The 21,659-nt window shown below is 49.5% G+C and overlaps 3 protein-coding genes across 4 annotated transcripts; 2 read left to right on the forward strand and 1 right to left on the reverse strand.

The window, feature by feature from the left end:
- Positions 1-107: 107 nt before the first annotated feature.
- Positions 108-11,078, forward strand: TBC1D13 (TBC1 domain family member 13). Of its 2 annotated transcripts, XM_062591108.1 has the most exons (12): positions 108-243; positions 414-487; positions 1,123-1,163; positions 1,634-1,695; positions 1,989-2,088; positions 3,194-3,276; positions 3,435-3,594; positions 4,422-4,629; positions 5,471-5,634; positions 7,139-7,299; positions 7,536-7,593; positions 8,653-11,078. In XM_062591108.1, the coding sequence occupies exons 1-12, from the start codon at positions 221-223 to the stop codon at positions 8,716-8,718; spliced, it is 1,200 nt and encodes a 399-aa protein (XP_062447092.1). In that variant the 5' UTR covers positions 108-220; the 3' UTR covers positions 8,719-11,078. The 2 variants fall into 2 exon arrangements, with proteins under 2 accessions (XP_062447092.1, XP_062447093.1); XM_062591109.1 differs by lacking the exons at positions 7,536-7,593; positions 8,653-11,078 and having other exon boundaries at positions 7,088-7,157.
- Positions 11,079-12,926: 1,848 nt separating this feature from the next.
- ENDOG (endonuclease G) lies at positions 12,927-15,481 on the forward strand. The gene is made up of 3 exons (XM_062590887.1): positions 12,927-13,427; positions 13,866-13,975; positions 14,743-15,481. The coding sequence occupies exons 1-3, from the start codon at positions 12,927-12,929 to the stop codon at positions 15,026-15,028; spliced, it is 897 nt and encodes a 298-aa protein (XP_062446871.1). The 3' UTR covers positions 15,029-15,481.
- Positions 15,482-15,914: 433 nt separating this feature from the next.
- Positions 15,915-20,997, reverse strand: SPOUT1 (SPOUT domain containing methyltransferase 1). The gene is made up of 12 exons (XM_062590695.1): positions 20,935-20,997; positions 20,804-20,846; positions 20,496-20,618; positions 19,954-20,113; positions 19,290-19,379; positions 18,896-18,945; positions 18,526-18,656; positions 17,986-18,058; positions 17,528-17,626; positions 16,710-16,812; positions 16,401-16,548; positions 15,915-16,282 (listed from the first exon to the last, which is right to left on the reverse strand). Exons 1-12 carry the CDS (start codon positions 20,971-20,973, stop codon positions 16,190-16,192), a joined length of 1,152 nt encoding a protein of 383 aa, XP_062446679.1. The 5' UTR covers positions 20,974-20,997; the 3' UTR covers positions 15,915-16,189.
- Between the last annotated feature and the right edge of the window lie 662 nt (positions 20,998-21,659).

The following is a 21,659-nucleotide window of genomic DNA, read 5'->3' on the forward strand; positions in this document are numbered from 1 at the left end:
CCCACCTCCGAGGGGGGGCGTGGTCTGTGGAGGGGGCGTGGCATATGGATCGGGGGCGTGGTCTACTGAAAGGGGGCGCGGTCACCCGGAGCCCCGCCCATGGGCCCGGGGCGGGGGCGGGGCCTGCGGAGCCCCGCCCCCCGCCTCCCCTCCTCCCGCGGGCTGGGTTTCCAGCCGGAGCGTTTAGGCGGCGCGCGGGCAGGGGGTGCGGGGGGTCGCCATGTCGCGGCTGCACCGGAGCAGGTAGGTCCCGCGGCGGCCCGGTCCGGCCCGGCGCTTCCCCTTCCCTCGCCCCGTGTGGGGCGGCGGGCGGGACTGAGGGGGGCCTGGGCTGAGCTGAGGGGGGCCCGGCGGCCGTTGGGCCGTTACTAACCGCCGCCCCCGCCGGCGGCTCCCGGGCCCGCTCCCCGCAGGATCGCGGACTTCCAGGAGGTGCTGGGCGAACCCACGGTGGCGCTGGCCAAGCTGCGCGACCTCTGCTTCAGCGGTGAGTGGCCCCGGCCCGGGCGGAGCGTCCGGGCGCGCTGCGGCCGGCCGCGGCCTGGCGAGGGGGTTCGCGGCGGCTCTGGCCGGTGCTGCCCCCGCGGGGCTGGGCCTGCCGCAAGGCCCCGAGCAGGGCGTCAGGCTCCGGATCAGCCCGGCCGGCGCGGTTCGTCTCTGCGGTTGCCAAGTAACCCGGTGCAAAGCGTTTAAGGAAGCGGCAGGTGTCAGAAATCTGTGCCCGGCAGGTGGGCCCTGGCGATGCCGAGCTGGCGGGCTGTCCGGCGTGGTGGTGTGCCCCTCTCCGTCGGCCGGGGTCTTCATGTGCAAGCTTCCAGGCCGACCCTTCCTTTGCCCTCCTTCTGGAGCTCTTGTGGGTCTTGTTGCTTCTGCTCTGTGCCAGCTGCGTGGTCTCCTGTCCCCCTGTGCCCATGGTGCTTCCAGTGCTTGCTGTAGGCACCCTCCTCTGTGAGCGGTGCCAGCAGGTTTGGCATCGAGTATAACCCCCTAGGAAACCCCCTTTGGAAACTTCTTACCCATGGGGAGAAAAAGTGCTCTCTTGCTGTTTACATGGTGGTGCCAGCAAACTGTAGTGAGAAGGCTGGGGCTAACGTAACTGTCTCTCTGCCTGATGTTTCACAGGAATCCCTTTTGATGGTGGGCTGCGCTGCCTGTGCTGGAAGGTGGGTTTTGCTTGGGGTGCTTTTGTTTCCTGCAAGTGAGGCTTTGGGCTGCTCAAGTACAGAAAATATTTTTGGGCACATAAAATCATAATCAAAAGTGAAAATCCAGAACTCAAAATCCACTCTAAGCCAGCAGTAGACTGCAGAGATTAGCACTGGCCCAGCAGCAATAGGATGTCCTCATAGGACAAGCATTATTTTGCCATCTGCTCTTTGCACTAACACAGTATCAAGCTAGGAGTGCCAACTTGACCAGATTTGCTATTGACCAGCCATACGAATAGGCCTATTTTGAGAACCTCTCCATGAGATACTGCTGGCTGTACCTTGGCAAAGTACTAGCCTTTCTGGAGAAAGCTCCTAGTTGTTTGAGAGAGCCACTTCTAGCTGCTGTGTTTAATTTGCTGATCTTGCAGATCTAATAGTTCCTACTCTGGAGACTGATATTTGTGCATCTTTCTTCTGCACAGATACTCTTGAACTACCTCCCTTTAGAGAAAGCCTTATGGAGCTCTTTGCTGAAGAAGCAGAGGTGAGGAGATCTATACTTGTTCCTCTATTTCTAATGATAGCTGTAGAGAAGTGGAATGGGTCCTTAAATAATTAAGTACCTACATAAAATGAAGTGTTCTCATGTAGAATGTATTGTTCTGTAGACTGTCTTGTGGGGTTGATGGATTGACCTCTTACTTGAACTCAAGTGAAGAGCAGAAAAATATTTTCTGGCTAGCAGGGTGGCACAGAAAGATCTGTTTGAACTCGATCTGGGTACTTGCATTGATTTAATCTTCTATTTCATCACAAATTCCCATTTTTCTTGTTAAGGGATCTGTATTCTCAGTTCCTGAAGGAAATGATTATCCAGCCTGGGATTGCCAAAGCCAACCTGGGTGTTTCCAGGGAAGATGTGACCTTAGAAGATCATGTAAGTGCTGTTCAGCTTTTATGTTGCAGAAGGTTCCCCAGAGTTATGATTGTTCTCTGGAGTTATGATATGTTGCTCTGGACTTAAACTCCTAGGCTGCTCTTGGCTCAGTTTTCAGACTATTTTGCCCTGCTAGCAGGAGGGAATGTTCCTAGGTACCAGTTCTGCACTTCTGTCTTAGTAGTCTTCAGCCTGAATTACTGCCAAAGCACCAGTAGTTCTCAAGAGAACTTTTCTCAACTATGCATATCCCTTCTCCCCTTCTTTGGAGCTGGCTGCTCAGTCTGTGGATCCTCTGGAGAACAGGAGATGGCCACAAGAGGTGCTTCTAATAAGGATATGTTCCCTTGGGAAGTCATTTTCATGGATAGATGCAGAACAGGCTACCTTGAATGGAGGCTGTAAAAGAAGCAGCAGAGTTGAATTGGACTATGATCATGGGAGGCAGGAGACTCATTTATTTCTAGTTCTGTTGCTGACTGTGTGATTCTCCTTATTTTTTAACTTTTGCTGTATCTCCTGGCTTTGGCTTTTCTGAAAGTGCTATTAAGAGTGTATGTGTTAAGGGAAGGGGTAAAGGAACTGATCAGATGAGACTATGAAGTGGTACAACTGCTTGCATGTCTTGTCCTGAATGTGAACTCCTCTGCTGGTGCACAGTCGTCTGTGCTGCTGTGATCTCTGGAGGGCTTGGTGTTGTAACTAGCATGTTACAACATGCTAACAATGATAACGTTAACACTAGGTATAAAGACTGTGACCATTGTAGGAGGGGGAACTGCAGTCAGGAATCCTGTTCACACAGGATGGGATACCTGATTTTTGTGAATAAAGACATTAAAAGACAGGGGGGAAAAAAAGAGATTGAACGTGTTGGTTTCTGCCTGTCTTAAGTGAATCTGCATCCTCATCTGTTTCACAGTGATGCACTTACTGTCTGAAGAAACAATGCTGAATGTAGCTAATAAGAGCAAAGATTAAACCTGGGTGCTAGGAGAGTGCTAGTACTGGCCTGTAGAGGGTCAGCACAAACATTAAATCTGTGTGTATTTACTGAGGATTTGGTACAAGCGGAACATGTTTGTTCTGTTGTTTATTTCTTTAGCCCCTCAATCCAAATCCAGACAGCCGATGGAATACCTACTTCAAGGATAATGAAGTGCTTCTCCAGATCGACAAAGATGTCAGGTGTGTGAGGCATAATGACTCAGGTTTCTGAACCAGAATGTTTCAGTTAACATTTTGTACTTTGAAAATGAAGTTTAATATTAAACCAAGCCTCCTGTTTCAGATAGGGCGCATACTTCCTTCTTCTTATACTTGATTTCCTCTTGTATCCATTCTAGGAGGTTGTACCCTGACATGGCATTCTTCCAGCGGCCGACAGACTACCCGTGCCTCTTAATCCTGGACCCTCAAAATGAGTTTGAGACGCTGCGTAAGCGGGTAGAGCAGACCACACTCAAGTCACAGACAGTGGCGCGAAACCGCAGTGGGGTTACAAATGTAAGATCTATGTGAAGGCTGCCCATAGGGCAAGGCATCATAGTTGATAAGGGGAAGGGCATTTGTTAGGCTCTTTTCTCTGTCTATCTTTGCTTGCTTGGGGGAATTATGCTAATATTCTAGCTGATATTTTGTATTCTAGTAGCTAGACAGTTGTAAAGAACTAGCTGATATTCCTGACAGCTTGTAAGGAATTATAGGTGTATCTAATCTTAAGGTTTTTAAGAAAATCTAAGGTTTTTCTTCTCAACCTCTGGTAGAAGTAAGAGTTGCAGGAAGATATCAATATATTATGCCTTACCTATATATCTTTCTGCATGGGAGCAAGACACTGAAGAGCAAATTTGCTGAAGTTAAATTTTCATAGTCTTTCAGAACTGGATTTCATACTGCTGGAGTTAGGAAGAAAAGAGCTGGGTATCTGCTGAAACATGTGTTGGCTTTTCCCTCTCTTATGAGTATTACCATGTTAACTGTTGGGGAAGGTAGCTTGCTAGTATTACAGCTTTGTTCTCTTTCTTCCATTATTACCAAAGTGGAACTGCTACATTTTCTTACTGCATGGGTATGGGTTATGCTATGATTTGGGAGACTGTCTGTCGCTGTTGAGACTGGTTCGTTCTTCAAACATAGCCAACACTAAGACTTCAGTGCCGTTGTGCTTCCAAGTTACCTGTCTTCATTTTGTGAATACCTGCCTGCTTAGCGTATGCTGCCCAAATCTTTTGGGGAGCTATGTGTATTAAGAGCCAAGCTTGTCATGTGTAAGAAGCTGTCTGTACCAGCTGGTTACCCTGGATCAGCCCTAGTCTTACCTTGCTCTTCAGGTGAGCTCCCCTCTTAAAACACCTCCTAATTCTCTGAGCGAGTATGAAGTTCTGCCCAATGGCTGTGAAGCTCACTGGGAAGTGGTGGAGCGAATCCTGTTCATCTATGCCAAGCTGAACCCTGGGATAGCGTACGTTCAGGGGATGAATGAAATAGTGGGGCCTCTTTACTACACCTTTGCTACAGATCCTAACAGCGAGTGGAAAGGTGAGAGACTGTTTCAGCCACTTGGTAGTGGCTGTGATACTGCATGTTCTCGGGGTAAAGAACTGGTTCAGGAACGGGACTGTCTTAAGGGAACTCTGACATGTAGCGATAGGCTGCTGGGGGGGGACGGGGGGGACTGATCTGCAGGGAATGATTACTGATCTGAGTTAGTGCCCAGCTGAGGCTCAGTAAAGATCATACTGGGAGCTTTGAAACTCAGGGAAGAGGGTTATGTTACAGGAGGGACAGAAAACTATCAAAACACCAAAATACTGATAGTATATTTCAAGTGATCGGGGGGGGAAAAAAAAGTGAATAGGGCAAGGGATGAGGAATTTCTAGGACCCTAGTGAACTGACAGAAAGCCAGTGGGATTTGAATAATAAGGATATGGGAAGTGACTGTGTTTTTGTTTGGTTTTTGCATGGATGTAAATTGCACTTTCTTACTGAAACTTAAGTGGCTTGTAAGCTGTACATGCCTTAAAAGAGGATGGAATGGGAGAACTTGCCCTGTTATTCCTATTTCACTGGAGCTCTGAGGGTGTTTGCAAGCAGCAGGGAGAGCAGATGGCGTTCTCATGCACAGATAACTGGTTCCCAACCCCATGTCATGAAGACCGTGTGTTTGACAGAGGGTCTGTGTTTGCTTTGGTTCTGTAGACATTTTTTTTAGCCAAAAAAAGGCTGTGTCTAAATTTGTCCCAGACCAAACGAGCCAAGATCTTGTTGGCTCTACTGCTTGAATCCAGTACAGCAGCCAGGTTATTGAGCAAGAGCAGTTCTAAGTCTGGGTGCCTCTGTCTGTGATGCTCCCTCTATTCTTGTATCATCTTTTTCAGAGCATGCTGAAGCAGACACATTTTTCTGCTTTACCAACCTAATGGCTGAGATTCGGGACAACTTCATTAAGAGCTTGGATGATTCTCAGTGTGGCATTACCTACAAAATGGAGAAGGTTTATTCAACCCTGAAGGAGAAAGATGTGGAGCTGTACTTGAAACTGGTGAGGAACTAGGTGTTTCTCTGAGTCTTGGTTGGAATGTGAGGAGTGGGACTTAACAGTGAATCAACCTTGTTAAACTGTTACTATGCTTGAATAGAAAGGTTGAGAGAGTGTATAAAGAACTTTGCCCATAGGCAAAGGCTGTCTTATCTGCGGGCTGAAACAGTCTCTCCTTGGATTAAGCTCAGAGTGAGCTGACACAGCAAAGCTTTCCTCCCATGCCTGGCTGTGAAAGCAAACAATGTTGCAAAGCTGCTAGCTGTGACTGAAGCAACTTGGCCATGATCCTTGGTCACCTGTGTTGAAGCTTAGTTGGAACTGGAGTCTGTATTTTCTTCCTGTCAGTAGGCCAAGCATGAGTTTTCCTGTAAAGCTCTTTTGGAAACTGAGGTTACAGGGCTTGAGTCTGTCTTTTTAATTACCCCAAAAAAAGTCCTACCTCTGTTGCCACTGAATGCCCTAACAGCACTGACTTAACCTACCTGGAGATCACTATAGAAGTAAACTGAAATCCAGCAAGTTGGACCATCCTGCCCATCTAAGGCTATCATTTTTCTTCATCCAAGGACTTCTGAGTGCTTTGGGTTGTTTGCATGTTGTGGTAGAGGGATGGTAGAAAATCTGGAAGGCAGCTTTTGCTGAAAATAACCTGAGTCTTATAGTTCAATTAATGTGAAAGTCCAAGGAGAATTTGGGAGGAAAAGCTGCTCTTACTGACAGCATTCACCAAATCATGTTGATATTTCTTGCATTTAGAGAAATCAGGATGTGTTTCTTGTATAATCCAAAACTCCGTCTGTTAGCACAGTGACTACAGTGTTGGTTGAAGGCTGATTCAGTGGGGAGAAAATAAACTGCTTACTGTTTGGCCAGCAGGAAATGGTCTTGGCAGTGTTGCAGCTAGACCTGGATTGTCAGGATCCTGAACTCATTTGACCTTGCTTAAATTTATGGTCCTTTAGTTTTGACAGTAGAAAACAAGTTACAAGCTAAAATTCCTTATGATATCTTTTACTGGGCATCAGTATGAGCTCTGGTCCATCTTTTTTTCTTTCTGCAAAGAGTAAACTTTTGATAAATACAGGACTTCTGGAAAGGAGAGGCAATCCTGATCAAACTAGCCCCTCTGCTAGAGAGGGAGGGCTGTAGCTTTGGAGATAAGTGCTGTTCAAATGGGAACATTAAGATTGCTTAGGAAGTTTAAGTGGACTAACCCAAACAGTGCCTTTAGGAAAGGAAAGGTTCCTTTACTCCACGTCTTAGAGAGGAGTGTTTTCTGACTTGTCTATAGACATAGAGTATGGTGGCACTGAAGAACTGTCTCTTTTGATCCAACTTAAGTGTGAGAGCCTTCAAAGGAGGCAGTGGACTTGCTGATGCTGCAGTTGGCAGTCTGGAGCTGTATCAGGGTGGAGATGGGGATAGAAACATGGGGTGCATCTCTTACTTGTAGGGAGCTGGCCAAGAGCACGTACTCATTCTTTGCCTGGTGCATGTCTGACAGCAAGAACAGAACATCAAACCTCAATTCTTTGCCTTCCGCTGGCTGACGCTGCTCTTGTCCCAAGAGTTCCTGCTGCCAGATGTCATCCGTATCTGGGACTCCCTCTTTGCTGATGACAAGCGCTTTGATTTTCTTCTGCTCGTCTGTTGTGCCATGTTGACGTAAGTATAGAGATAGCAGCTCTTTCCCGCCCTTTTCTTTCCCTCCTTTACCTAAATTCATGGATCCAGGAGTCTTCTGCAGGCACATGTTAATGCATCTGGTGAATGGGCTATACTCGTCTGTCTCAATGATGGAGAAAATGTTCTCAAAAGCATTTATAAAGGCACTCTGTGGCCCATTTTTAAAGCTTCTCTGTTAAGAATCACAAGTAGCTGGATTAATTTCCATCTTTCAGACTAATCCGGGATCAGTTGCTGGAAGGAGACTTCACTCTGAACATGAGGCTGCTACAGGTAAGAATTAAATACAGCAGGGACAGGAAGCAATTTGAAAAGCTCTTGAAATAGTACTGTGAGAGAGCATGATGACCCAGGATATGGTGGGAGAATGCCTGGGTAAAGAGAGATACTGGATTTCTGATGGTTGCATGCAGAAAAATCTTAAGCTTGGTATTACAGCATGCCTAATACTGGAAGTGTGAGTCTTTTGCACACTGTAGTCCCCACCAATCACTGGGAAACTAACCTCACTTAAGACAACTGGCTTCTTTAACTGCTTGAGCTTTCTTGGTGGTGATGTCTGTCTGTCTCTGCTCCCCATACTGCTAACTGGGTTTTCAGTTCCTTGTGCAGAAAGTGGCTGTACACTATCAGTTTTGTTTTCCTAGCTTTGTCTGGATCTCTTCTCCTTCTCACCTCCCCCCCCCCCCAACCTTTTTTGTTATGTCTGAGTGCTACAACAGTAGTGGCCCAGTTTCAGAGAGTAATGTTCCTTCTCTGGTCTTCTGTTTGTGAGATACAGCACTGCTGTCTGAAGTCCAGCACCACCATTAAAATGAAGCCTTCTTTCACTTATGCATCCTTCATACCCTACAAAGAACTTCTGTTCTTAGACTGGAGTTTTTTTAACCTTGTTTTGGTTTGCAGATAACTGAATATTTTCCAGCAAAGATGTGAAACCCTTTGTAACAGTCTGAAACTTGTTGGCAAGTGGCTTTTGTTTAGTTCTGAAGCCTGTGAGAGCCCAAGGTTGAAAACACCTGTACTGAACAGTAGGATATCTCTGATTCTGCCAGTTCCTGCTTTAGGTTGTGCAAGGTACTGGTTTTGATAAAGCTTTCTGGCATGAAGATAGTACTTGTGTCAAGCCAACTTAGCTGTACCCTTGGAGGAGGGGAAAAAAAGCAAAACACCTTCCTGAAGGGTATTCAGGCTTGATCAGTTACAAAATAAGCCAGGAAACAGTTAGTTGGTAGGAGAGTAACTGAACATGATAATACTTAACTTCAAGCTTGGGGGTGTTAGTCAGTATGGCCAAGAATGCATTTGCATCTCTTCATTTCTTTTATGCAGGATTATCCTATCTCTGATGTTCACCTAATTTTGAAGAAGGCAAAGGAACTTCAGGATTCCAAATAGTCCATGAGCCTGACAAAAGTGTTAGAGAAACTGCATGTCAGTGGATCCTAGGAGATGCCCCCGTACAGTGTGGTGCATTAATGCTCCTAGAGGTCTCTGCAGGACTTCACGTTTTGTGTTTTGGCATCTAGCCACCTTGAAGATTTCCTTCTATTTATTAGGTCAAGGATTGAATAATTCCCCGTCTACTTGGGTCTTGCACTCCATATTTTTCAAATCTCAAATGCCTCCGTACTGCCAAAAGCAGTTCTTTGTATCTTTTTTTTTAATGACTTTAATTCTGGGGAGAAAGAAACCATCTATCTGCTTATCCCCCAAGTCCTGTGGGATGAAATTCTTCTGCATTATGGAAGTATGCTCATGTGGAGTAACCTCTGATGAGGAGGGGACAGGCTGGATCCAGTGAAGTTGGTGGATGAGTATAAGAGGATCTTTCTCCTGTAAATAGAATGTATCCCACTGAAGTCATTCATCCTGCTGTTCACGTAGCTTCAGGATTCTTCTCCTTTGTGTGGCACCTGGCCATCACTGGGATGTGCAAAAAGGAATACTGCATCAGCTTTTGGCGAGTGTCATCTGACATCCAGCTGTTTGGACTTCATCACATGGGAGAGAGACCTTGAGAAGCTGAGTTGGCTGGACACAGTTACAGCTGGCTGCTTTGTGCACTGAATTTGCCTGAATCCAGAGCCGCCTTATCAAGAAGGTCTCCTTGGAAGATAGACTATGGTGGTTTTAATCAATGAGGGAAGTGTAGTTTGATTAAGTTGAGCCTTATTACGCACAGCCTTAGAGCAGGAGGTTGTTGCTGCAGGGAGGCTGAGACCTCTAGCTGTCTGATCAGCGGCTGCAAAACTGCTTTCCTAGCTCTGAACTGGAGGATATCCAGCTACAATCATGATTCTGAAACACAAGAAAGGGCATCTAGTTGCATGCTGTGAAGGCAGCTGTATTTAGGGGCTTATCCTGGCATGACACTGGGGTTTTCTGCCTCGGTGACTTGCATAATACTGCCCTGCATAAGCTGTGGTCACAGTAACCTTGAAACTGTCTAACAGTGCTTCTTGCCAGGAGGAGGTTTTTGCTTTTAGGTCAGACCCGTACCATGTCTTTTTCTGGTGTAATCCAGTGGGGATACAAGCATTTCAGTCACTAGCTTACTCCTGGAGATGGTCCACTTCTCTGTGAACCAGTCCTACTGGAGTGACTGTCCTGAATTTGTCCCTCTTGAAAGGGAAACTGATACATTTCAAATTCAGTCGGTCAGGCTTAGGTGAATGAGAAACATTAACCTGCAGGAATGTCAAACTGATCAGAAATCAAAATCCTCATAGGGAGGGACTGGAGCACCCAAGTGCTCCAACTGTGCAAAAGCTCTTGAGTGAACACTAATCCAGCATGCTTTACTTTTTGCTGTGCTGGCTCATTTCTGCATAGCTGTTTGACACTGCACTTTTCTGTATTTATGGGTGCTGATTTGCTAAAGGTCAGTCTTTTACTTTCTAAGATCTGCTTATGCTGTTGATGGCCTAGAAGGGCTCTAGTAAGAGGGGTGTTGCCAGCCTTCAGCTTTTGTACTCGTGTTATTTCCTTCACCTAAGGCGGGTTCTTTACAGGCTACTGTAATTTTTACAAGCATAGGTGTGGAGACCAGAGGACAGGTTGAAACACATGATTATGTTCTTGTTAGCAATCCTAAGCATTTTTTCTGACTCTTCAGAAGATGCTCTAGTGACACAGGTGCAGCCAGGTGCTGCTGCTGTGGTGGAGCATGAGCAACTGTAAGATTTAAACAATCTGTAGCTAATGCCTATGGCTAACGGTATCCCTCTGTGTTGTAATCCTTTCTAGAGGGTAGATTTTTCCTCCAAGAAATATGGAACTGATAGAACAGAAGAGCTGTGTGGTGGAGCATCCTGCCTGCTCTGAACCACTGGATGGATGTTCTTCCTGCCTCCTATGACTGAGCTGTTCTAGCGGGTCTCATGGTCTCAGCTCTTAGGTACCCTACACTAGAGAGGCCAGTTGTTGGACCTTTTATGACTAAACAGCCAGCTGGCAGACATAAATGTAGAACTGGCAGATGAAACTCCTAGGCAGAATTGGACCTCCTACAAAATGCTTCTGCCTCTGAACTGCTGTAAATATTGTTGCTCTCTTACATTCCATGCACAAGTCCCAGAATACCTGGGCTGTCTGGTTCAGGTCCCCCTAGTAAGCGCTGGGTCTTCCTAAGCTGTGTTTTTCACTGCTAACAGGAGCATCCACAAGGGTTTCTTCTCTGAATGTCTAGAAGTCTCCTTAAAATAACCTGAAAAGGCAGCAGGTCAATCAAGATTAAAAGATTGCTTACTGATGAACTTCTGCTTGTTCTCAGAGTAGTATTTGGGCCCTGAGGTTGATTCCCACTGCAGTGGAGTTGCTGCAGCTCTGACTCAAGTGTTGGACTGTAGATTACAAACACTTGAGAGAAGACAGCAGGGAGGCTGCTCTTCGCTTAACAGTGCAGAAGGCTCTCGGTGGAGGCAGTGTGCAGCCTTTTTCATTCCTAGGTTTTAAAGGGTTTCTAGTACCTTTCTTTAAGAGCAGAAGTGTGTTTCCTGAGAGGAGAAAAGCTTTTGGTTCTCCTGATGAGTGACCTTGGCTTCGTTCCTCAAGACTGTTCATGATTTTGTTAAGGTCAGGCAGCATTAAGTAGCCTATGGTGGTTCCTTGCTTGTGTGGCCAAGTAATGACTGCTCCATGCTTGAGACAATTCCACATCTGGTTTCTCCTGTAGCAGATTAGGGATGAGAGCAGCAAGACTGGCTGAAGCAGCAGTTCCTAGAGGCTGAAGGTGTTAGTCTGTGGTGCCTTGAGGACATCTTGCTTTGTAGGGGTGTAAATAGAGGAAGTTTAAAGATCTCTTACTAAGCGTTCTTCACAGGCAGGGCTACTACCAACCAGGGGAAGGGGGACCCTTTCTTAGGAGGCAAAATAGAAGACTATGCTGGATGTGGGAAGAGATAGTCCTTGCTTATGAGGAAAAGATCCATTCTACCCTTCTTTCACCTTGGTATCATTTGGGCCTCTGGAAATTTTGCAGCTTTGACAGTAAGGTAGAAAAAACAGTATATGAGATTGAGTAGTCAGTTGTGATCACTCAGAATACTGATTTTTTTGAGTTCACATTTTGTGACCCAATGCAGAATTACTCAGTTTGGCAGTGAGTGGAATGAGGGTTGTAGCCTGCTTTAGGGGAGTCTGGGGTATCTGGGAAAGCAGAGGCTATTTTCCCTTAATGAGTGTCAGTGATTTTGTTTTAGCCTTGCACTTTTTAGCTTGAAATGCCCTTTCCCAGAAAAAGCAAGTGATCAATCTGGTAGTTTTTTCAGAATAACACTTTTTATGTTGGCTGGAAAGAACTGTGTCAGAACAAGCTATAGAGAACATTTCCTTATTCTAAAACTCCTTCTTTTAGGCTACATTTTAAACACTATTTTTTGGTAATGTTTCCTTTAGCTAAGCTTTGTGCAAACATCTCTTGGTGGTGTGACTCACCTTGTTGAGCTTGGAGTTAATGCTGCTACGTGTGATAACTACAGTATTTCTCAGTGTCCTCTTCAGTAGAGACTGAGGGGACCCGAGAGACCCTGCCCCGGGGGCGGCAGGAGTCCGCCGCGGCAGGCAGAGCCTTGGAGCCCGCCGCAGGTTCGCGTGTCCGAGCTCATCTCTCGCCGTGCTGTGCTTGCGCTCGCTGAGCCTGCCGCTGCCCGTCCTGCAGAGCCAGAGCACGGCCCGGGAGCGGGGAGAGCCGGCGGAGCCTCGGCTTTTCCCGGGGAGCACCCTAGGGGCCGTGCGGCAGCTCGGAGCGCTCCACCGGGGCGGCCGAGAGCGGGGCGTGCGCAGGGGCCCGCGGCGGCGCGGGCGAGCGGCTCGCCTCCAGCCGGAGCAGGGAGCGGGCGCTCCGCGCTGCTCCGCTAGCTGTCCGCGCTCCGGTTTTGTGCCGCCCCCGCCCCGGCGCTGCCGCCCCCCGGCGCTGCCCCGCTTCGCCCTAACAAAATGGTTTCTTCGCGCGCCCGCGCGCCGGACCTTTCGCTGCGGCTCGCCGCCCGCGGCGCCCTCTAGCCCTTAAAGGGGCGATGCCGCCGCGCTGGGGCAGCCCGCGCTGGCGCGGGCGGCGGCCGCCGCCCGTTTAAGAGGCGGCCGCCGCGGCGCGGGGTCCGGCCATGCTGCGGGGCCGCTGGCTGCTGCCCGGGGCCTCGCTGGCCCTGGGCGCCGGGCTGGGCGCGGCGCTCGCGGCGCGGCGGCGCGGCGAGGCCGGCGGCGGCCGTGGGGGGCTGCTGGGCCGCCTGCCCGTGGTGCCGGTGCTGGCGGCCGCCGCGCCGCCGCTGCCCGCCGGCTCGGGCCGCGCCGAGCTCGCCAAGTACGGGCTGCCGGGGCTGGCGCAGCTGCGGAGCCGCGAGTCCTACGTGCTGTGCTACGACCCGCGGAGCCGCAGCGCGCTCTGGGTCATCGAGCAGCTCAACCGCGACACGCTGCACGGCGCCTCCGACCGCGCCGCCTGCGACTTCCAGGAGGACGACTCGGTGCACGAGTACCACCGCGCCACCAACGCCGACTACCGCGGCAGCGGCTTCGACCGCGGCCACCTGGCCGCTGCCGCCAACCACAAGTGGAGCCAGAAGGCCATGCGGGACACCTTCTACCTGAGCAACGTCGCCCCGCAGGTAGGGCCCCGCCGCCGCGCCTCGTCCGCGCGGCCGTCTCCCTAGCAGCCCTGACAAAGCGGGACTAAAAGCGATTAAATTCACGCGGGGTGTAGCGAAACTGAGATGTTGATCCCGCAAGCGCGCCTCCCTCGCCATCAGAAAGGCCCCGATTTGCTTCAGCCCCACGTGTTGCAGGAATGAAGTTAAATACTTGGAGAAATGCCCACAAAAATGAGGGCCTGAAGTCTGCAGGGCCTGTTCCTGGGGGGTGAACTGGGACCTCTCCTTAGCTTCCAGAGCAGAGATGACGGTTGTGGCCTTTTCTGTAAAGTGCTCAGGGCACTGCTGAGAAGTGTTAGACAGAAGTCACGTGTTGTTATTAGGAGAATTCTGAACAACGAGGAGATCCCCTGGTGACCGACTTTCCTGTCTGCATTGCCCTGGTTGCATTTCTAGGTTCCCCATTTAAACCAGAATGCCTGGAATAACCTCGAGAAGTACTGCAGAAGCTTGGCCAGGAACAACAAGAATGTATACGTCTGCACAGGCCCTCTTTTTCTGCCCAGGTAAATACGAGGGCCATACTGGGACCACACTCAAGCGGCGCATCGTGCTGCGGAATTAAACTAGGCTGAGGGTTTGCCCTTCCCTGAGTGTGCACCCCAACAGAAGTGAGCTGCCCAGGTCAGTACGGAAGTCCTGCTGTGCGCAGAGGGCCTGCGGACAGGTGCTTTGTTAGAGTCGGGATTAGTTTGCGTATTTCCAATTTAGTAGATTTCTTCAGGAGTAGGTAGGTTGGACCTCTCCCTGGCAGGATCCAGCTCTGTGACCATTGCCTAGCTGCCATAATTGAACAGTGGCATCTACACTAGTACTGCTTTCTTGAGACACAATGCAGTGCTTTTATTTGCAGTCTCTAGTAATCTAGCAGTATGTAACTGCAGATTAGATTGTAGAGGCATTAGCCCTTCACTGCAGTTTAAAACTTCTAGGTTTTATTTTATAGTCTAGTTCTGCTTGTGAGAGCATAACTTTATTTGCTAAGATCTTTGTAGCATTGAGAAGAGCAGTTTCCACAAGTTGAAATGTCTTCAGCAGCAGAAAACAGCTTGGAAAGGGTGGGGAAGTGATTTGGAGGAGCAGATCTGATGCACTACTGAACCTATGCATGTGACAGCCTCTGTTTCAGTGCCTTTTTTACATCCCTAACACAGCTGCAGGTCTGCCCTCTGCCGTGTTGGAGTGGGGGACTCGGGTGGTACTAGAGGGCTGAGGAGGTAGATGCGGGACCAGGCCAGGAGGTAGCAGTAACAGGTCATCACTGTTGATGCAGGATGGAAGCGGATGGGAAGATGTATGTCAAATACCAAGTGATCGGGAAGAACCATGTGGCTGTCCCTACCCATTTCTTCAAGGTGGTCATTCTGGAGAAGGAGAGTGGGGAGATTGAGTTGCGCTCCTACGTGATGCCCAACAGCCCTGTGGATGAGCACATACCACTTGAACGATTCTTGGTTCCCATCGAGAGCATTGAGCGGGCCTCGGGGCTCCTGTTTGTCCCCAACATCTTGAAGAAGACAAATAACTTGAAAGCTATCACAGCTGGGAACAAGCATTGAACCTGACTAAACAAATTAAGGTATCCTCTGGCAGGGACTGTGACAGCAGTAGATAGCAGATTTGTGTTTCCTTGTGCAATCATAAATGTGCTGAATTAGAGTCAAATCAATGCTTCTCTGCATGAAACTGGAGGAGGGGAAATACTGAAATGCATGTGCAAGGCCAGTCTCAGTGGCAGGTCCTACAGGAGGTTCCTGAGCCCTTGACACTGTAGTAACATCTCCAGGATTTGCCCGCAAACTGCAGTACCAAGGATGCTCCTGTAAATTATTCCCTTTGAGTTGTGTGTCGCATTAAGAGACAAAGGGAAGTTACTTAATTTCAGGTATTTGGCAGGGAAGGATAGGCGCAAGATGGGTACAAGGGGAAGTCCCTGCCTTTCTGTGGCCAAAGCATTGTATAATCTGTTTTCTTTTAGAAGATGGTTTTAGCAGTAAAGCTTTGAAAACTCAGGGTATTGACTGTTTTTTATCTGCTCTTACCAAAGCTCCGAATGCTTAAAGATTAAGGAGGAGGACAGAGCCAGCTTTTCCAGCTGTTTTCCTGCTTGATCTCACTGTAAATAGTTTAAGACCCATCATTGGAGCCAACTGTTACAAGATGTGCTTATGTGCTTTAGCTCTGAGGCCCTACTGCAGCTCCAGCCCTTCCTGCTGTTGGAGGGATGAAGCCCATGAGATAAAGGGGAGGCTAGGGTCATCAAGCTAACTATGGGACAGGAACAGCTTCCTGGCATAAGGATTGTATTTTGACTTCCTTATGCTGACTTAACACTTTTAAAAATGTGAAGTCCACAGGGCTCCAGCAGCACTGACAGTGCAGATCTCTGCAGACTGGGCGTTCGTCCTCTGTATCAAGATCCCCGCATACAGATTTTGAGGCAGATGAGGTTTGATACTGTTTTATTCCCCAGACATCTGAATTGAGTCTGTTACCAGGTTTGTCCCATGTGGCTGAGAAGCAGCAGCCAGTTCCGTTATCTGGACCACACAGGCAGGAGAGCTCAGGCTTGCTGGTCCCAGCACAAATCAGCACTTAGTCTAGCTGCACCGTCAGCTTTTGTCACATTGCGTCTTTAGCTTTCCCCAAGCTCAGCCCTTCCAGGCTCTTGGAGTGATTTGCCCAGTACCTGGCACTTCAGTCCACAGCTGATGGCAAGGTCAGTGGTTCTCCTTCCCTTGGCTGTCACTGGGTGTCTTTAGAGCCTTGTCGATGTGAGGTCTCAGCGAAGACAGAGAGATCAGCAGTGCTTCCTGCAACAGACCGAATGTTGTGCTTGTAGCACAACTCACTGCCACAGAGGCAGAAGCACAGCGCTGCTGCGTGCACACAGGCATCGCGCCCCACGACACTGTTATCCACCTGCCCTACCTCTGTCCTGATGGTTCGGCTGCCTTGGCTAGGACAAGTGTTCAGGTAGAAGTCAAACAAAACGCTTGGGTCAGTGACCTCCAGGTTTGGGTCTGCATCAACCCCAGCTTCCAAGCCCTGAAGACCTCCAAACACAACCAGGGCATGCCTAAAGGAAAGCAAAGGGACAGGATTAGAGGGGAGACCGGCTCTCACCCCTGTACCAAGGCAGAAGCTATAAGGCTCTCTGTGACTGCAGGAGCCAGGCTGCCATTCTGCACCAGTCGCTGCTGAGGAGAGCAAGCAGGCCTAGGCAGAGGCTACACGTACCTAAAGGAGGGGAGAGTGACCTGGTCCACAGAGCTCCCCCGCTCCGAGGTCCCAATAGAGAGGTCGTAGCCTTCCTTGAAAGGACACTCAGAGAAGACAGCACCTGGGAAACAAATGCAGTGAGCAATTATTTACGTGGTGCCCTCAGCCATGCTGCAGGTCCTTGGCCAGTTTCAAAGGCTCCTCAGATGAGTGGCAGCAGCAGAAAGGGAATTGCTTTTCAGTGTCGCTAGTACATCTGAAGGTGCAATAAACGCAGGGCCGCTGTCCCTATTTCCTAGGTCATCCCCCTAGATGCAGGGGGTCTCCTAGCACCTTTCTCACCCATAGTACCTTTCCCTGAAAGCTCAAACAGGCACCAAGAGCTGGCCTTTGGCTAAAGGAGAAGGAGCATCTTCGTTTGCCTTAGACTCAATACAGCAAGGCAGCACCTTTTCTTTTGATAGATCTCTGTACACTCTCTGCCAGAGGCTTTTAAATTTCAGAGCTTATGGTTTGCCTAGGAGGTCCAATCAATCAGAAGACAGTGGAAAAAAGATTTTGCAGGGCTCTTGAGCTCAAATGTCACTGCTTGCTTTGATGTAAAGAAGCAGAAGGTAAGTAACAGGGAGATGGAGATAAAGAATACTGGTTCTTGTCTGTGTTGCTACTATTGCTAGTAGCATTTGGAACAAGGGTGAGCAGAGTTCCAGGACAGAATATTGGTGGGTGAATGGGATGATTCATTCCCCAAGCTTTATCCCTCAAACTGGTATGGAAGCCTAGGCAGGGTGAGGCTAGCTTCTGCTGCAGGGCAGTGAATGCCTGAAAACACTTACTCAGGCAGGAGGCGAGGCGGACACTGTAACCCCAGTACAAGCCTGACACTGTCCGAGGGTGATGTGAGGACACCACGGTGCCTTTCCGCACTTTACTGTCTGAAAGGGAAGCAAAAAGATTAATAACCTCTTGTGCTCTCCTCATGAGAGCTGGGTTTGACCAGCTACATACTGAGATTTCTCCTGGGGAAAGGCCTTGATGCATAACCAAGAACCACCACCTTGAGCCCACTCTGGACAGCGTGCAAGTGTGCTTGGGCTACTGTCAGCCAAAGAGCTGCCAACCCTTTGCAGTAAACTAGGGAGGTGTGGTAAGGACGTCATTAAAACTGTGTGGGGGGTGAAAGGGGCATGCAGAGCTGTTGGGTATCTTCAAGTATCAGTAATTGAAGGCTGTCATCAAAGGACCAACTCCTGCAGGACCAAGTCCACAGATGCTGGCAGAAGCAGTGGATTACCTGGATTCTGGGGTTCTTCCAAGCGCACGGTGACTCGCAGACCAGGATCCAGCTGCCTGTCAATCCGCACCTCCTGCAGTGACAGTCACCAGCAGTGTCAGGCAGCCTGAAGGTACTGGGGGAAGCAGGGAGGGAAGGGACCCCTCTATGAGAGGAGAAGCCTATTCTAGCCTGGAGCTGGAAGCAGGAGCTCTGTGGCAATGGCCTGTGTGCTTTGTGCAGCGCAGAGCAAGCTCAATGTGGCTCAGACCACCAGTCAGCTACGAAGCGACTTTCCAATACTTTTTTGCTGCCCAAAGGCCCACCTCCAGCAATGGACATGACGTACTGCAACAGGCAGGTCTGTTAGGACTCGACAGTGGAAGCTACAAATGTTAACAAGCCGGAAGGGAGGGGGAAAGCGACAACGCTGAACTCCACCGCAGCCCACTATGAAATGGGGCCTTCAGAAACCCAGCGGTACCCACCCTGCCTGCTTCAACTCTCCCAGAGAGACAAGGGGAAGCCATTTAGGGATCTGTGGGTTACACGCACACACACCTTCCTCATCCCACAGTTGACAAAAGAGCCTCTGCCTGGCTTGGTTGGCCGGTCCAACACCACACCTTCTCGATACTCTGAATCCTCGTCCACCCGCATATGGTGGGGGCTGTCCAGGGGATTCAGCAGCCCTAGAACAGTACAGAAGAAAATAACAGCTGAAAGCAGGACACAAACTCAGGGAACACATGCAAGTTCAACGGCTCTGCTGTTCCCTCCCTCTCTAGTCCAGTGTACCAAGGCAGCTCAGCTAGCTTGCACCCTTCTGTGGGGAAAAGCTTTCCAACTTTTTGTATGATGTTCAGAGCAAGAGCCACAACTCAGGAAAGGGAAAGTCAACAGTTTGAGGTGGAAGCAGTAGGATTCTTACCTGCAAACTGTAGATCCTCATGTTTTGGAAAAAAGGATTTCCTCAAGTACCTGATAACAGGGAAGGTTCAAATGTGAAAACAGTTTCAAAGGAATTCAGGCCTCAATTTAACCCTTTACTGACTCAAAGGAGCTGCATGCTCCTTTGCGTTCTTAGCTCCTTGGTCTCTCTCTAAGGAACTGAGCAGGTTGTATCCTGCATTCAGTACTGCTCTTTCAGTTAAACTCATGAACGAGACATGTGAAACAATCAGATCCTGTGTTTCTGCAGCATGGTATGACATAAAGAGTCTGGATCCTGCTTCTGTAATCTCTAGCATGAGATGCCCATAGAAATGGGCTGATAGCCAAACCTAATGTCAATCTGGTGTACAGCCCGACCACGCTGGACTTACTGAGGGCACTCCAAGTACTGCAGGATCCGTGCCAGCTGCACACAAGCCTTGCCTCTCTTCCCAATTCCTTCAAACTCCCCCTCCACGCTCCTGAAAGAGAAGGAGAGCAACCTGTAAACTTAATCTGAGAATAGCAGCATTTCCTCGCTAGAAGTAAATAGGTCCTCTTCTAAAAGAACTAGCTCGAGATGTAGACTGGTAACAAAGACAGAATTTCAAATCTGACCTAAGTCAAAGGTCTTTTTCAGTTTTGTTTTATCTTTAATCTTAGTCTATTTGCCTTTGATACAAGCTGGTAGTTGAATGCTATAGAGATGGATGCTATAGGATTGCAGGGCTTGGCCAGTTAGCACAAATGCAGGTCCAAGTAAAAGGCCAAACAGGAATTCACCATCCAAAAGGACACAGACAATGTTCCCATGACTTCACAGCAAGATTTAAGAAGCAGGTAGGAGAACTTGATCTCCTGCTACCCTGTCCTTCCCATACTGGGATAAATGACTCTGGCTTCTAAGGCAGTTAGGCCAGTGGCAAAGGGATCCCTGCAATCCTGGCATGTATAGAAGGTTCAAGCATTTGCTTGAGGTATGTTCTCAACATAAGATTAGAGAAATATAAAGCACAAAGGTAAGGTTTTCTAGGGAACAAGGCAGCTCATCCTTACTTTACATCTTCTCCGTGCTCATCAAATACTACAATCTCATCCACACAGAAGATGGCACAGGCCCGAGCAATCTGTCCAGCAAGGTACGTCCGCAGCTCCGGGGACTGGGCGTTGTTCAGGATAGAGCCTGGCAGGGCAACACTCAGGGTGTAGTGACACCCTGGGGAACAGAATGCAGTTAGAGAAGAGCCATAGCTTGACAGCTACATCTCTATCATTTTATTCGCTTCAGTTGGAATAGGTGTGGGAGAAATGAGAGCAACTTATATTTCTTAGATTTTAACCATCGGTTTCCTGCTAATAAAAGTCTCTCTTGCAATGCCCGCTATGTTATGTTGATGCCTGTTGACAGTTGAGGATTGATCTATACATAATATACATGTATATCATGATTGATATGATTGATCTATACATGAAGCTGAGCCTCACCTTTCTTGTAGATATGTACAACTGTCACAAAGAAGAGTTTTTTTGACTTTTAACGACCAAGTCTTTTCCCAGCCCTTGCACCCAGGCCTAAAACCAGCTGACAGCAGCATTACCTTTATCTTCCTTCTGCTCCTCTTCCTTTTCAGCCTGTTGTTTCTCTGCGAGCTCCTGCATCCTCTGCTTTTCCAGTTTCTTCAGTAGCTTTATTTCCTTCCATTTTTTCTTCTCTGCTTTCCCTGGGAGAGAAGCAGCTCATTTTAAATAACGAGCTGCCAGGACGGAGGTGGGCAGAGCGGATGCGCAAAGGGACGGAAAAGGGGACCGGACAACAAGAGGGGCCGCGGAGCAGACCGGGACGGCTCCCGAACAACCGGCCCGGCCCCTGCTTCGCCCTCCACCCCGCGCCACGGCCCGGCCTTACGCTCCTGCTTCCAGCGCCGCCAGTCCACCTTCCTCTCCACGCCCTGTGGAGACAGCGGCCGTTACCGGCGACCGTTACCGCGTGGCCGGCGGGCGGCGATGACGCACGCACGCGCCCCCCCCCGCGCCCACCTGCACCTCCTTGGGCCGCTTCGCCCCGCTGTCCGCCATCGCCGGCCCGCGCTCGCCGGCCACGCCCCCTCGCGGCGCTGATTGGGCGGGGGCTGGTCATGACTGGGTCACGTGAAGCAGAACTGAGCCAATGGCCCAGCGGGTGGGGGAGGTTACTGCTGGCCGCTTAAGCCTCTGGGCGGTCTGCCTGGCTAAGCAGGAGCTGCCTCGTTCCGCAGGAGGATGGGTGACCTGTGGGGGCACACAGGCTTGGGGTGGCGGGGGTGGATGCAGGCAAACTTGCTGAGGTCTGCGACAGCAGTGGAGGGGCTCCAGATCCAGCCACCTGCGCCTGCCTGTATGGCCACAAGCACTGCATATGTGGTGTAGGACTGGTGGGGACTGGTGTCCATTGTGCCCCTTGCAGGGTGTCTCGTGGCCTAGGACAGGAGCTGACATGCACAGGGTGCTGCAATTAACCTTCATGCCAGTAATCTAATCTCATGGTTGTTTACTTGTTTTCAGTGATCGTAATTCTTTGGCACGTACATGGCAGCAGAAAGGGCCTGAAGTGGTGCCCTTGCCCGACCTGGCCGTGGCAGGACAGCGAGCTGCCTCCTCAGCGGGAGGGAGTGCAGCTCTCGCTCCTGAGGAGGAACAGTACCAATGGCCACAGCCCAACACAGAGAACCTGCAGGAGCAGCCACCCACCAGCCCAGCGAGCAGGAGGAAGAGCTAGCACCGTG

This window comes from Rhea pennata, chromosome 18, assembly GCF_028389875.1.
Source record: "Rhea pennata isolate bPtePen1 chromosome 18, bPtePen1.pri, whole genome shotgun sequence".
Lineage (NCBI taxonomy): Eukaryota > Metazoa > Chordata > Aves > Rheiformes > Rheidae > Rhea > Rhea pennata.